Raw genomic sequence first — 16,393 nt, forward strand, 5'->3', positions numbered from 1 at the left:
CCATTCATCCTAAAGGTGTTCTGTCAGGTTGAGGTGCAGACCTCAGACCAGTCAAGTTCCAGAGTCACTCATGAATGTCTTTACAGACCTTCCTTTGTGCACTGGTGCACAGCAGCCATGTTGGAACAGGAAGGGACCATCCCCAAGTTGTTTCCACAAAGTTGGAAGGAAGACATTGTTCAAAATGTCTTGATATGCATTCAATAATTTGGAGAGGTGTCCTGATATGTTTGGCAATATAGTACAATTTTCTCCGTACAAATACGTACTCACCGACCAAAAAATCCTGTAGTTGTAGCCTTGATAATCCACTCAATGTCCTTTGTCTTAAATGGAAACAGGATCAGGTGAGTGGTGTTGTCCACGTTACTCGCACTCTCTGGATACATGACACGATGAGTTGTTTTGGTCCCGACGTCCTGTTCAAAGCCTTTGGTCCCACCTCTGTTCATCCTGATATATACATTTCAAATCATAATCAATTTTGGATTTTTTTCTCCTGACATGGGCCAAAAAAATGTATTTGATTTCATTGTTGTTATTGCTTTATATTTACCGTATGACTAAATCCTGGTTATCTATTAGCGGTCCATAATGTGCACCCTTTAAATTACCGCTGTTGCCCACCACAGAACACGTCCTGCAGCGGCCAGAGCTGGATTCCTCTGAAGGGGATGGGAAGGTCTGAAACAGCTTGTCAACTGTTTCTAGGTAGAAACTGTAGTCACGAGGATCCCACTGTAAATTCTGACACCAAAATGCTTTATGTGAATGAATCCTTCATCTGCCTGCTGGCATTCATGTACATGAAGCTTCAGAGATGGTGACAGGGTGTGGTTTTCTCACCTTCCACCAATTAAAATTATCCATTGAGAGATTGCTCTTTGTTGACAAAAACGGTTCCACAGATCTGTCAAAATGTGTTACGAACCATGGATCGACATCTGTTAAACATGAGTCGCAGTCACAGGAACTGGAGTTTAGAAGACCGAAGGAAAGCTCTGGTCTCCTTTCCATCAATACCAGACAGATGCCAGTGAGAATCAGCAGAAAAGCTAAGATCCTGTATTTTGTTGACATGCTGACGGAGATGATCTGTGAAAGGGAAAGAGTTTTAGTGTTAAGATAAAGAGCATTTCATTAGCTTCATACCCAGTGGTGGAGGAAGTACTGAAGCTTAGTACAAAAGGGCGACTGTGGCTCAGTTGGTAGAATGGGTTGTCCAATGACCGAAGGTTTGGTGGTTCAAATCCTGGCTCTGACTGTCCACATGTTAAAGTGTCCTTGGGCAAGACACTGAACCCTACATTGCTCCCAAGTAGGGCCTGGCAGCTCCTTGCATGGCAGCAGCCACCCACTGGTGTATGAATGGGTGAATGTGAAGCTTTGTAAAGCACTTTGGTGTAGAAAATGCGCTATATAGTCCATTTACAAATATCCAGCAACTTACACTACCGATGAAAAGTTTTAGAACACCCCAATTTTTCCAGTTTTGTATTGAAATTCAAGCAGTTCAAGTCCAATGAATAGCTTGAAATGGTACAAAGGTAAGCGATGAACTGCCAGAGGTTAAAAAAAAAAGGTAAGGTTAAACAAAACTGAAAATTAATGTACATTTCAGAAATTATATAAAAAAAAGTGAACAAGAAATGAGTTAACAACTTAAAGCAGTTCTGCAGCAATGGAGGTTGATCAAGCCTGGATAGTTGGTGCTACCAGTTCCTCCAGGTGTCCCAACGTTTGTGAATTCCTTCCAACCCCCTGTCTGCATAAAAGTAGTGTTGGAACACACTTTGGTACCATACCGTTGTGAGCATTATTTGAACAGTATTGTACTGCAGAAAGTAGTGTGCTGCTATAAAAAATGGTGAGGAAAAGGAATTTAACGATAGAAGAGAGACAGACCATCATAACACTGAAAAATGTAGGTCTGTCCTACAGAGAAATTGCCAAGAAACTCAAGGTGTCAGTAAGTCCAGTTTCCTTCACCATTCAAAGGTACTCAGAAACTGGGGGAAATGCTGACAGGAAGAGGTCTGGCAGAGCCAAAGACACAACAGAATCAGAAGATAAGTTTCTGAGAGTCAACAGCTGGAGTGAGAGGAGACTCACAGGACAACAGCTGAAAGCACAGCTCAGTAGTGGTCGTAGTAAGTAAGTCTGAGTTTACACTGTGAACAGAAGACTTCCAGTTGCCGGTTTGATCAGTCTATAACGCCTTCTTCCAGTCTCCAGTAGTCCACTGGTGGTGTCTCATGGCCCAGACAAGCTTCTTTTTCTTATTCTGAAGTCTCAGCAATGGCTTTCTTGCTGCAACTCAACCCATCAAACCTGCAACTGGAAGTCTTCTCTTCACAGCTGAAACTGAGACTTGCTTACAACGACCACTATTTGACTATTTGACTATTAAACTTTTGACCGGTAGTGTATATACTCAAGTAAAAGTAGAAGTACTTCATTAGTTATCTTACTTAAGTAAAAGTACTACGTGCTTACTTTTAAATTGACTTCAAAGTATTTTTTTTTAAGTGAAAGTACTCACACAATGGGTTGTCTCAATGTCTGACCTGTGTCATTTTGATAAAGAATGTAGATATACTGTATGCCCATGTCACTGCTGTGTATTTTAAAGGTTGGTGTACTTATTGTGCGTACTCTGTCCAATACTGTGCGTACTCTAATTTATAATTCTGGGGATGACAAGTGATCTCCTAGGTATTACCCACTAATTTACCATTAAGTTAAACCAATTAAGACATGGTATCTCTTTAAATGATTTATTTACTTGCAAAACTATTCAAAACACTGGGCTCTGTTCAGTGCAGTAAAAAAAATGACCTAGAATTCTTTAAAAAAATAAATAAATAAAAAAATTAACAAGTTTTTTATTCCCACATTTCCCATGGTTCATTTAATTCCTTTTCAGTTCAATTGTAACTTAATTTTAAAGAAGACACTTTTGTAATACCAGGTGATTTCATGTGTAGAATGTGTGTGAACCACAAGTGTCATTAATTCTCAGACGCACAAAACAAAACCCAGCTACACTACAGATTCACACTGCACTCCACACTAATTATACACTCCAAAAAAAAAAAAAAAAAAAAAAGCTAAATGTAAATAAATCTCTGAAATCTTGAAGTGTGCTTATCCTGTTACTGTCTCTTTTCTATTGCTGCTACTTCCACAACTTTCCTGGTCATGGAAAAACCAGATTATGCATGCAGTATGGACTTCTAAGTCTGTTTTTACCGTCTTTTCCTGCATCGAACATGCACCAAACATAATGACACTATTAGCAAAAATTCTGTTTTCATATAGTGTCTCAAAAGTTTGTTTTTACTTGTATTTTAACACCATTGATTTCACAGTATTAATTTTAATACCGTCCAACAAAATGTTCATGACTTAAGACTGGTTTTAAATGCAGATAAAACAAAAGTAATGATGTTTTCAAACTCAAGGTCAAACCTGCCTTCACTGATCACTACCCAGGGAACACAGATAGAACTCGTCCCGACCTATAAATATTTAGGCATTTTAAGTGACAGCTCCCTTTCTTTCTCTGCGCACATTCAGCAGCTTGTTAGAAAACTAAAACTAAAACTTGGCTTCTTCTTTTGAATTAAATCATGTCTGTCTTTCGAATCAAGAAGGAGACTGGTTTCAGCTACATTTCTGTCTGTGTTGGAGTATGGTGATGTCTTGTACATGCATGCCTCCACCCATAGTTTACGGTCACTGGACAGTGTGTATCATGGAACTCTGAGGTTCATCAGCAATTTTAAATCTCTTACCCATCATTGTCTGCTTTATGATCATGTAGGATGGTCTTCTTTGTCGGCTCGCAGACTGAATCACTGGCGTATTTTAATTTACAAGTCTATTTTAGGTCTGCTTCCATCCTACCTTCAGACCTACATCAGTCGGAGAACCACAGACTCTTATAATCTGCGTTCTCAGGGTCTTTTCTTGTTGTCTGTTCCTAAAGTTAGAACTGAACAGGGGAAAAAGGCCTTCAGGTATGCGGCCCCATTCACCTGGAATGAACTACAAAAAGACCTGAAACTGAAGGATCTGGTTTCGTTGGACACTTTTAAGAGGATACTGTGTGACTTAGAGAGGGAGACATCTGGCTGCAGATGTTTTACCTGACGCACTTTTGTCTACATTTCATGAGCACTTTTTGAGTTGACTTTGGAAGGTTTGACTTGTCTATGTGTATTCGTTTTATGTATGGAAGTCTGTCTGTAACTATTTAATGTACTGCTGCCCGTCTTGGCCAGGACACTCTTGAAAAAGAGATTCTTAATCTCAATGAGGTTTTCCTGGTTAAATAAATATAAAATTAAAAAAAATAAAATAGTTTGACATCTGCACTTTCCACATAAATTGAAACGGAGATTCAGCTGGCAAACACACGCTCTGCCATCACTGGAGCTAATAGAACCACCTGATGCAATGGCAAACAAGGCCACAACTTAGTCAGTAGGAGAACTATTTTATTAGGCAAGATTCTGCCGAAACTGTGTTCATAAAATGTAACGAGTAACGGCATAAATCGTACAAATGTAGTGAAATAGAAAGTACAGATAACTGCCACAAAATGTAACAGTAAAATCAAAAGTACCCATTATTATTTTTACCTAAGTAAAGTACAGATACGTAAAAATTGACTTAAGTACAGTAACGAAGTACTAATACTTTGTTACATTCCACCACTGCTTATAGCATACTGGCCAATCATACACTGCATGAAAAACCAGATTATCGACCCCGTAAACACCCGCCAACTTCAAAGATTCCCGGTAATTATCGTGAGTTTACAGAAAAGTTCAGCTGTGCCGGAAACTGCCGCAAACGGACCCAACAGGGGAGGAGGAGCGGGGCGGGTGTGGGGGCGAGCGGGTGCGGGGGTTAATAGCTCGCAGAGGTGTGAACGACCCTCATTTACATTTGAATGTCACTGGTGCCTGCCATGTCCGACCACAGAGACACACATTGGATGTTTTTTTTTCTTTTTATAGCATCCCATTGGATGTTACCACAAAGGACAGCTCACATGTGATTGGTCATCTGTGCAGCATTATAATATGCCCCACCCATTAAAAATATTATTATTATTGTTATTATTATGTTTATTATTCAGATATTTATTTACGTATGTATTTATTGTTGCAGGGTAATAATTCACATACTGAAAACATCACCACCAATATCAATTAAGAAAGAACACGACTGCCAAGATCATGTTAAAAAATAAGGACAAGCTTTAATAGAATGCAGAATACAAAAAGCACACTAACATATTTAAGAAAACAGTGCCAACACTTTCAAATTAAACACACTTAGAATGTCCACAGTCAGTTCAGTCAGATGTGCTGTCCTCACAACATGTGTCTGTGCAGCTACAGCCACAAACAACAACACAGTAGAGTCCAAACAAGGCTTTCTGTTCTGAGCTGGAGCTTTTCCTTTACTTGACGTTTTCTGAAACGTTTTTGTAACTGCAACATATAAAATACATCCAGCTTAAATTACTAACAGACAGTTCTTATTAATTACTCTACACACGTAATGCACTCACATCACTAGCTTGAATAGCATAAACATTAGCTTCATTAGACGTTCACAGAACAGTTTCAATCAACCAACATCTAGAACCTAATGTTGTTTTCGGATATATACACTTACAAAGAAGAACATTTTCCAAGGCACACAGTAGTAGAGCACACTTAGCGAACATGAGTTTTTCTGAACTTTAACTGCAGAGAAAAGAACGAACGGAAATATACGGCCTCCCCCTTGAACTGCCACCTTATCGTGGTGGGGGAGTTTGTGTGCCCGAATGATCCCAGGAGCTATGTTGTCGGGGGCTTTATGCCCCTGGTAGGGTCTCCCAAGGCAAACAGGTCCTGGGTGATGGGCCAGACTAAGAGCAGTTCAGAAGCCCTTATGAACAAGAAACATCTAAAAAACGTGACGTCGCCCGGTACGGCGCAGCCGGGGCCCCACCCTGGAGCCAGGCCTGGGGTTGGGGCTCGTATGCGAGCGCCTGGTGGTTGGGCCTATGCCCACGGGGTCCGGCCGGGCCCAGCCCGAAAGAGCGACGTGGGCCCACCCTCCGACGGACTCACCACCCATCGAGGGAATCATAGGGGCCGGGTGCAGTGTGGATTGGGTGACAGTCGAAGGCAGGGAGCCCGACAACCCGATCCCCGGACACGGAGTCTAGCTCTTGGGACATGGAATGTCACTTCGCTGGGGGGGAAGGAGCCAGAGCTTGTGAGGGAGGTTGAGAGATACCGTCTAGATATAGTCGGGCTCACCTCCACACATAGCTTGGGCTCTGGAACCCAACCCCTCGAAAGGGGCTGGACTCTCCACTTCTCTGGCGTTGCCTGCGGTGAGAGGCGGCGGGCTGGTGTGGGCTTACTCATAGCCCCTCAGCTCAGCCGCCATGTGTTGGAGTTCACCCCGGTGAACGAGAGGGTCGCGTCCCTACGCCTTCGGGTTGGGGACAGGTGCCTCACTGTTGTTTCGGCCTACGGGCCGAACAGCAGTGCAGAGTACTCGGCCTTCTTGGAGTCTCTGGGAGGGGTGCTGGATGGTGCTCCGACTGGGGACTCCATTGTTCTCCTGGGCGACTTCAATGCCCACGTGGGCAACGACAGTGAGACCTGGAGGGGGGTGATGGGGAGGAACAGCCTCCCTGATCTGAACCCGAGTGGTGTTCTGTTACTGGACTTCTGTGCTAGTCACAGTTTGTCCATAACAAACACCATGTTCCAACACAGGGATGTCCATAAGTGCACTTGGCACCAGGACACCCTAGGCCGGAGGTCGATGATCGACTTCATTGTCGTATCATCAGACCTCCGGCCGCGTGTTTTGGACACTCGGGTGAAGAGAGGGGCAGAGCTGTCAACCGATCACCACCTGGTGGTGAGTTGGATCCGCTGGCGAAGGAGGAAACTGGACCGACTCGGCAGGCCCAAACGTGTTGTGAGGGTCTGTTGGGAACGTCTGGCGGAACCCGATGTCAGTGTGGTCTTCAACTCCCACCTCCGGGAGAGCTTCTCCCAGATCCCGGGGGAGGTTGGGGACATTGAGTCCGAGTGGACCATGTTCTCCACCTCCATTGTCGAAGCGGCTGCTCGGAGCTGTGGTCGCAAGGTCTCCGGTGCCTGTCGTGGCGGCAATCCCCGAACCCGGTGGTGGACCCTGGAAGTAAGGGATGCCGTCAAGCTGAAGAAGGAGTCTTATCGGGCCTTGTTGGCCCGTGGGACTCCCGAGGCAGCTGATGGGTACCGGAAGGCCAAGCGTGCTGCAGCCCAGGCGGTTGTGGAGGCAAAACTCGGGTCTGGGTGGAGTTTGGGGAGGCCATGGAGGAGGACTATCGGTCGGCCTCGAGGAAATTCTGGCAAACCATCCGGCGCCTCAGGAGGGGAAAGCAGTGCGCCACCAACACTGTTTACAGTGGAAGTGGGGAGCTGCTGACCTCGACTGGGGATGTTGTCGGGCGGTGGAAGGAATACTTCGAGGATCTCCTCAATCCCACTGCCACGTCTTCCATAGAAGAAGTAGAGGCTGAGGTCTCAGAGGTGGACTCGTCCATCACCCAAGCTGAAGTCACCGAGGTGGTTGGCAAGCTCCTCGGTGGCAGGGCACCGGGGGTGGATGAGATTCGCCCTGAGTACCTTAAGTCTCTGGATGTGCAGGGACTGTCTTGGTTGACACGTCTCTGTAACATCGCGTGGCGGTCGGGGACAGTACCTCTGGATTGGCAGACCGGGGTGGTGGTTCCCCTTTTTAAGAAAGGGGACCGGAGGATGTGCTCCAACTATAGGGGGATCACACTCCTCAGCCTCCCGGGGAAAGTCTATTCCAGGGTACTGGAGAGGAGGATCCGACCGATAGTCGAACCTCGGATCCAGGAGGAACAATGCGGTTTTCGTCCTGGTCGTGGAACGCTGGACCAGCTCTATACTCTCCATCGGGTGCTCGAGGGTTCATGGGAGTTCGCCCAACCAGTCCACATGTGTTTTGTGGATCTGGAGAAGGCGTTCGACCGTGTCCCTCGTGGTATCTTGTGGGGGGTGCTTCGGGAGTATGGGGTCCGGGGCCCTTTGCTAAGGGCAGTCCGGTCCTTGTATGACCGAAGCAGGAGCCTGGTTCGCATTGCCGGCAGTAAGTCAGACCTGTTCCAGGTGCATGTTGGACTCCGGCAGGGCTGCCCTTTGTCACCGGTTCTGTTCATAATTTTTATGGACAGAATTTCTAGGCGCAGCCAAGGGCCGGAGGGGGTCCGGTTTGGGGACCACAGGATTTCATCTCTGCTTTTTGCAGATGATGTTGTCCTGTTGGCCTCATCGAACCTGGACCTTCAGCGTGCACTGGGGCGGTTTGCAGCCGAGTGTGAAGCGAGCGGGATGAGGATCAGCACCTCCAAATCCGAGGCCATGGTTCTCGACCGGAAAAAGGTGGTTTGCCCTCTCCGGGTCGGTGGGGAGTCTTTGCCCCAAGTGGAGGAGTTTAAGTATCTCGGGGTCTTGTTCACGAGTGAGGGAAGGATGGAGTGTGAGATTGACAGACGGATTAGTGCAGCGTCTGCAGTGATGCAGTCGCTGTACCGGTCGGTTGTGGTAAAGAAGGAGCTGAGCCGAGAGGCGAAGCTCTCGATTTACCGGTCAATCTACGTTCCTACCCTCACCTATGGTCATGAGCTTTGGGTCATGACCGAAAGGACAAGATCCCGGATACAAGCGGTCGAAATGAGTTTCCTCCGTCGGGTGGCTGGGCGCACCCTTAGGGATAGGGTGAGGAGCTCAGTCACCAGGGAGGAGCTCGGAGTAGAGCCGCTGCTCCTCCGCGTCGAGAGGGGCCAGCTGAGGTGGCTCGGGCATCTGTTTCGGATGCCTCCTGGACGCCTCCCTGGGGAGGTGTTCCGGGCATGTCCCACCGGGAGGAGACCTCGGGGAAGACCCAGGACACGTTGGAGAGACTATGTCTCTCGGCTGGCCTGGGAACGCCTCGGGATCCCCCCGGAAGAGCTGGAGGAGGTGTCTGGGGAGAGGGAAGTCTGGGCATCCCTGCTTAGACTGTTACCCCCGCGACCCGGCCCCGGATAAGCGGAAGAGAATGGATGGATGGATGGAAATATACGGCAAAGATCATCTCTAGCAAAAGAGCGCCCACTCTGTATACAACCTTAGCGCACAGCGAACACAAAGATCCTTAAGGAGAAGATATCTCACTCCTATCAATTCTTAAGCCAACTGCATTTTAACAGATTTTAACTGATTTATCTATTATCAACTTATTGTAACTTATGAAAGTAATTTATACAACGTATGAAATAAGTTTGATCTTTGACCTAAAAACATCACATCAGACAAGTGTTGGTGCCATCTTCTCTGAGGGTGGTCCAGTCCAGTCTTCTGTGGTGGTAGAACATGTGTTGGTTCTGCTGTAGTGTCTGTGGTGGTAGAACATGTGTTGGTTCTGCTGTAGTGTCTGTGGTGGTAGAACATGTGTTGGTTCTGCTGTAGTGTCTGTGGTGGTAGAACATGTGTTGGTTCTGCTGGAGTGTGTGTTGGAGTGCAGCTCAAAGGTTAGAGCTCCAGACTCTGGAAGGATGGAGGCCTTACAGTCAACCCAGATGTCCCATCAGCAGTGCCATCTTCTTCATCAGACGTCATATCCATTGTGATCCCCCTCCATAAATCTCCTCCTTGTTGGCCAGTTCAGCCTCTTTTGCCTCCAGCTGCTGTCCAGACAGAAGTACCATCAGTGCTGCACTGTGAGGCTAACAGTAGTAGAATGTGGTGTTTGTGTCAGATTCACATTAAACAGATTCTTCTAAATCTTACCGTCTTTCTTCTCTGCTGTGGGTTGAAATGTTCATGGTTTCTGCCTGGACTGTTAGATCTGGTTGGCTGTATGTGTAGTTCCATTGGACTGTTTCTTTATGTCTTACAGACCACTGGAATTAAAATATACAAGTTAGGAAGAGTAAAAAAAATAGATGCATAGGATTATAACAACAGAGAAACAAAACACAACAAACTATTAAAGTTACTTAATCAACAGGACTCCACTTTCTACTCCATTCCAGCCTGGACCTTCAGCTGGAGCTGCCATTAAATGAGCAGTCACTGCTTCACTGTGGGTGAGCTCAGTCTGAAAACCAAATAGAAATAGTTCAGAAAAAGCAGACATTAAAGGCATACATTTACTTCTATAGAGCAGAATGGATCCAAACTCTTTAAAATCTTACCGTTGCTCTAGTTCATACCATCTGTTGTTTCCTTCACTGTTTTGCAGACGGCGCACACCTTCCTAAAAAAATACAAGACTAAGTCACTTTGAGGAACAAACACCTCCAGGTTCAAGCAGGTCAATGTGACAGATTCATGACTTTAATCAGTTCCACAAGTCAAACCGCACTATCATACACTGTGCAATTAACTAAGAAAGTCACACTAAGATAAAATTCCCACCTAAATAGCACACATGTAATAATTAATTGAATATAGACTTACCACAGTTTGTGGATTGTGCTCCAGCCTTTTTCTGGTTCTTGTCCACAGTCTGGTGGCTCATCCAGTGTCTGCCTGGTTCAAGTCAGTCAGTTGTTGTGTCACCTCCACTGTAAACTGCTGTGTCATGGACGACTCCATTTGCATTTGGATAGCTCACAGCAGGACCATTTACATACGAAAACCTCACATAGCCCAAGGGGCTGGGGAGGGGTTATTGCCAAGGCTCTCTAACCAGAGGGGGGGAATTCACGGCAATTCCCGGCAGTTAGAGAGAATTTTCTGTGGTGACTTCAAATTCCCACCAGTAGGCGTTAATTTCAAGTTCCACAGCAATTTACAGGGACGTTAACTGACGAAAACCCCACTTTTCATGCAGCGATATCCATATCATAGCAAAGTAAAAATCATATTTTTGGCCAAATAGTGATAGCTGCATAAAATGAAGCAGCAGTGTTAGGAGAGTAAAGTTATGCAGATATGACAATCTGGCCAAAACTTAATTGACTTAGTCAATTATTCTATGAGGCTAATGATTTGTAAAATACACGAGTCTCCATTAATGAAAAGGAAAAAGGTATCCTTTAACCTCTGATTTAGAAAGAAGGCAAAGAAGTCTAAGCTGTCTCAACTCATCTGCTAACTTTTTATTTTAAACACTGTTGGCCAATAAAGTTAGAATAAAACAATTTTACATCTTCATATGAAATGATTGTGACAATGTTTAAATGTCAACTTATTCTTGATAGATAAAGTGTAACTGGGACTCAGTATGTAATCATTCCACCTGGTCAAAGGTGATTACTGGTGTGTATTAACAGGAATGAAACAACAAATCTGTCTGAAAAGAAACTTATTCCAACTTTATGGGCAAGTGTGTGTAAAATATCTAAGATCAGGAAAGTGTCTTCTCTTTTGTTTAATCGATCTAAAGTCAAAAACATTTTTAAAAATACCTTCAGTTAATGGTTATGTTGAAAAAATGAAAAACTCAGATTGTTTTATTATACAGAATATAAGCATAACAGAAGAGATGTTTATGTTCTGTATATTAAAACAATCTTCTGATTGTTGGTAAAAAAAAAAAAGGGATATTATTGATCTTTTTTTTGCGTAACTAATCACTAATTAATGGATTATTATTATTATTACAAGTTATTTAATTTATTTTTTAAATTTTATAAAAAAGGGGCTAAAAACATTCCTGTTTAGACAGGCTTTTTATGGACCACCCTGATGCTCTGTTTTATTCGCCTAGTCTTTTATTCCTGATACAGTATTTTATTTTTATTTTTTGTTTTTTATTTTTATTCTTTTATTTTTATTGGACTGTTTTTTTCTCTTTAGCACTTTGGGATTGGACTGAATGAAAAGTACTTTATAAATGCAATTTTATTATTATTATTATTATTATTATTTCAGTTTGAAACAGCATATGGGTTATAAGTCTCATACATACAAACACTATCGCTCTGGTTCCTATTAAAATGCATCATTACAGAATACAGGCCCTTAAATGTAATCGGTATCATTATTCTATATCAGGAATGGTCGTGAATACACAGTGGATATAAAAGGTCTACACACCTTTGTTAAAATGCTAGGCTTTTGTGATTTAAAAAAAGAGACCAAGATAAATCAGTTCAAAACTTTTCCCACCATTAATGTGATCTAAAACCTGTACAACTCAATTGAAAATCAAACTGAAATCTTTTAAGGGAAAAAAAATACAAAATAAAACCTTACAATAACCTGCTTGCATAAATATGCACACCCTTCAGCTATAATACCTTTGGCTTTTATTACAAAAATGCCCAGACAAGCCTACTAGAACTTCATTTGGGATTAATCAGAGCTACTTTAAATGGAGGCATGTGTGTTGACTCCCATTTAACATGACTGTGAGTGTGTGTGATCAGTTAATTGTGAACGCAGACACAGGGTGTGCACACTTGTGCAACCACAGTATTTCAGTCGTTTAATTTTCTTTCTCCTCCCTAAAATATTTCAGTTTGTTTTTCTACAGGTCTTTTTATGTCCATTGTAGTGCTGCTACCTGACGACGACAGAAACAATAGAAATCCAGATTTGGTATGACCTTTAATTTTCCACAGCGTCATAGTAAATATATTTTTTTGTTCTATGCCACTTGTTCAACCAGCTACACAGGTTTGACTTATGCTGCGTTTCAGGCAGGTTTTTGAGCCCATAAGTCACAACTTCAAACCATAACATTCCAGACAAGTCACACCAAACTGCCTGAGCGCAAGGAATTGTGGGAGTTAGATGTAAATAAACCAACACGGCTTTATATGGAGCTTATGTTCATTTACAGTCATTTCTAGCCCAGAGCTGCTTGTTCCTAAACAAAGGAGGAAAAATGGTGCATAAGGCGAGAGAAGCTGTTATATTTTTTATGTTGCAATATTCATATATTTGGATATTTGGTATTAATTTATTCCTGTCCTAATGCTAGAGTTGCTGCTGATTATGCAGGACATTTGCGGATAAATTACATTAAAACAATACCTTGTTTTAATAAACAATTTGGCAATATGTTCACTTAACTCATGTCCTTCCTAAAGCTTTCCAGAACTTTTTTATGTTGTCTGTTATACACAATTATCCTACACGATACTCAAACAAATTTTGTCTTCCCAACTGCCTAACTTCTTTCAGTTACACATCTTTGGAATAACCTCCGTCCTGAACTTAAATCAACATCTTCTTTATCACTATTTAAAAAGCATCTGAAAAGGACTCTAATTTATGAAAAAATGTAAGGCTTTATATCATTTGATTTGTATTTTTTTTTTAACTTTTAATTTTTTCAGTTATGTCGTATTTTTATTCTTTTTTATTTTGTGTGTATTGTTTATTTCCAGGGAGGTATTTATATAAGCCTTTTTTGGCTCCTATCCTCTCCTGCACAATCGTGTTACTTGCATGAAATTTTGATTTTTTTCTTGCTGTTTGTGATGCGCAAATAAATAAATAAACAAACACCGCATCCATTGGGGCTGCCATTGTTGTTTGACGGGCTACATGACGTCAGAGCTCGGAACTGGGAGTACATCAATCTAGTATGAGTTCATAGGTGGAAGTCACGGGTTTGACTGACATTCCAGTGCGTTTTCACTGATAGAAGGTTGGAAAAACACAAGCTATGGGTTGCCTGGAACGCAGTATTACTATATGCCATTTAAGTCACAGAACTGAAGAATTTATGAACAAACAACAGTAACATCACCCAAACAAAAAGACAGCCTTTCATCAACACTTTAGAATCTGATACTATTGTAACCAAATAAAAAACAGGAAGTGTGTGAACATTTTCTGGTGTTCATAGTTCCATGTGAGAGTGGGAAACAGGCTAACCCTAACTCAGTGGACATATGTGCAAAACTTTATCGATATTTACTGAATGTAAAAAAACCCAGAAGAGCGTAATGTCAGTTTTTTTTTTAAAATCACAAATGTGATGATTTGTCTATTTATTATCGCGAGATGACACAAGAAGTCATTCCATAAACATGGTTACGAATGTAAATATGTTGATTTACAGATATATTCATGATTATTATATATTACCCCTCTATCCTGTACTAAATTAAAAAAATGATCTGGTTTCCTGGTGTGTCCACACATGCCGCACCGTATTTGTTTTAAAACTCTTCTTCTTGTTGTTGTAACATCCGTCAACATCTGTTTTTGTTTTTTTTTACTCATGTGACTCTAGTTGCGGAAAAATGTCTTTCCACTGCAGTTTTGCATGATACACCAATACAGTGGTCCCTTGTTTATCGTGGGGGTTATGTTCTAAAAACAGTAGGTGAAATCCACAAAGTAGTCAGCTTTATTTTTTACAATTATTATATATGTTTTAGGGCTGTAAAACCCCTCACCACACACTTTATACACTTTTCTCAGACAGGCATTAACAATTTCTCACATTTCTCTCTTGTTTAAACACTCTCAAAGTCCAAACCTTCATAGATTTTAAAAAATAAGTACAGTATTATAGAATGAGCCGATCGCATTCTATACTGTACAGGAGACACAGCACGGAGGAGATTGATTGACAATGGTCTACAGTCCCTTAGCCAATCAGGATGCAGAACACAATGCACAGGCTCTCCCTTAGCCAATCAGGACGCAGAACACAATGCGTGGGTTCTCCCTTAGCCAATCAAGACGCAGAACACAATGCGCAGGTTCTCCCTTAGCCAATCAAGACGCAGAACACAATGCACGGGTTCTCCCTTAGCCAATCAAGACGCAGAACACAATGTGCGGGTTCTCTCTTAGCCAATCAGGACGCAGAGCATAATGTGTGTTCATACGCTGTAAAAAAACAAAGCATGCAAAATTTAATTTAAAAAAATCTGCGAAACAGTGAGGCCGCGAAAGGTGAACCGCGTTATAGTGAGGGACAACTGTAGCGCTATGCCTGAAAAACCACCTCTTGCTTTTAATAAAAAAAATTGCCGTTCTTCCATAAGGTAAATTTTTATGCACAAGTTATATTTGCACAATTTGAGGGTCCATGGAAGTGCCAACATTTTGAGCTGGAAATGATCATCCATGCCTTTGTATCATCACACTTAGACTACTGCCATTCCCTCTTTACTTGCCTCAGCTAATCATCTGTGGACCAACACCAGAACATTCTGTCATATCACCCTGGTCTTAGCGTCTTTGCACTGTCTGCCTGTCAGTTTCAGGGTGCACTTCAAGGTTCTGGTCCTCACCTACAGAGCTCTTCATGGTCAGACACCGCATTATCTTATTGAACTGTTACATCAGTATGCTCCCATGTGGCCACTGAAGTCACCTGATCAGGGTCTGCTGCTCGTCCCCCATCCCAGCCTCAAAACCAAAGCTGACAGAGCCTTTGGAACAGTCACTCCCAGATGGTGGAATGCTCTTCCACCTGATCTACGAGCTGCAGCCTCCATTGATGTTTTAAAGAGGCGTCTCAAGACACACCTTTATTTTTTTGTGTATATGGGTGTTCCATAATTTAACTGGTATTTCAGATTTTTGCATTTTGTATTTTTTGTGTTGTCTTATGTCCTTTAATCTGTAAAACTCTCTCAGTTTTTCCTCAGTGATAAGTACTATATAAATACATATTACTTTACTTAGTTACTTCACTGGTACTGTTAAAATAATAGTGTCTTGTTTATTTTATGCTGTTAAAATTCAGCTTGTAGTTTTTGTATCTTCTTTTTCTAATCAAAAATGTAATTAAAAAAAAAAAAAGCCATTTCTGACAGCTTTGATGGTTTTATTAGAACTCTGTATGATTTAACTTCACATGTACTGATTCTACATTGAGGTCTACCATGTAAATATCCATATTTAAAGTATTTTTAATTGTTTCATTGATAGACAGTTCTAAACAATAGTTGCACGGTTCTTGTTTTTTCTTCAGTTGCTTGGTGGTGAACAAGCTGAACACGCATTAGTTCGGTAGCAACAAATCAGAATAATTATTTTAAAATTAAAAATGAGGAGACTAGAAATATACTCACCTCATGAATAAGAGAGTGGTATTTCCAAAGTACACAGGTAGGTCTGTCAGTGTGGATGAACAAAGAGAACTGCCTTGAATGACAGTGTTGACAGGCATTTACAATATGAAAAACAAGCGGTGTGTGTTCAGTGGGATGGGCTAAAGGTGTGTACTTCAGCTGACACATAAGACCAGTATCATTGTCATCATCAGTGGCATTAATCGTTCAAGTATTACTTTCTCATGCTTGGTGCCACTTGTGTCTTATTTTATCAAATATGACAAACAATTTATATGCTACACAATAAAAAAAAAAAAGTCACTCAGATTGTTC

The 16,393-nt window shown here is 42.3% G+C and overlaps 1 protein-coding gene across 1 annotated transcript in view; it reads right to left on the reverse strand.

The window, feature by feature from the left end:
- LOC115428029 (CMP-N-acetylneuraminate-beta-galactosamide-alpha-2,3-sialyltransferase 1-like) overlaps positions 1-16,157 on the reverse strand; it is a 54,135-nt gene extending 37,978 nt beyond the window's left edge. The window contains exons 1-4 of the mRNA XM_030146803.1: positions 16,079-16,157; positions 847-1,095; positions 557-747; positions 274-453 (exon numbers count right to left, since the gene is read on the reverse strand). Coding sequence (XP_030002663.1) covers positions 274-453; positions 557-747; positions 847-1,080 — 605 coding nt within the window. The 5' untranslated portion in view covers positions 1,081-1,095; positions 16,079-16,157. The remainder of the gene's footprint in view (positions 1-273; positions 454-556; positions 748-846; positions 1,096-16,078) is intronic.
- Between the last annotated feature and the right edge of the window lie 236 nt (positions 16,158-16,393).

Source organism: Sphaeramia orbicularis, chromosome 11 (genome assembly GCF_902148855.1).
Source record: "Sphaeramia orbicularis chromosome 11, fSphaOr1.1, whole genome shotgun sequence".
In the NCBI taxonomy this organism is placed as follows: domain Eukaryota; kingdom Metazoa; phylum Chordata; class Actinopteri; order Kurtiformes; family Apogonidae; genus Sphaeramia; species Sphaeramia orbicularis.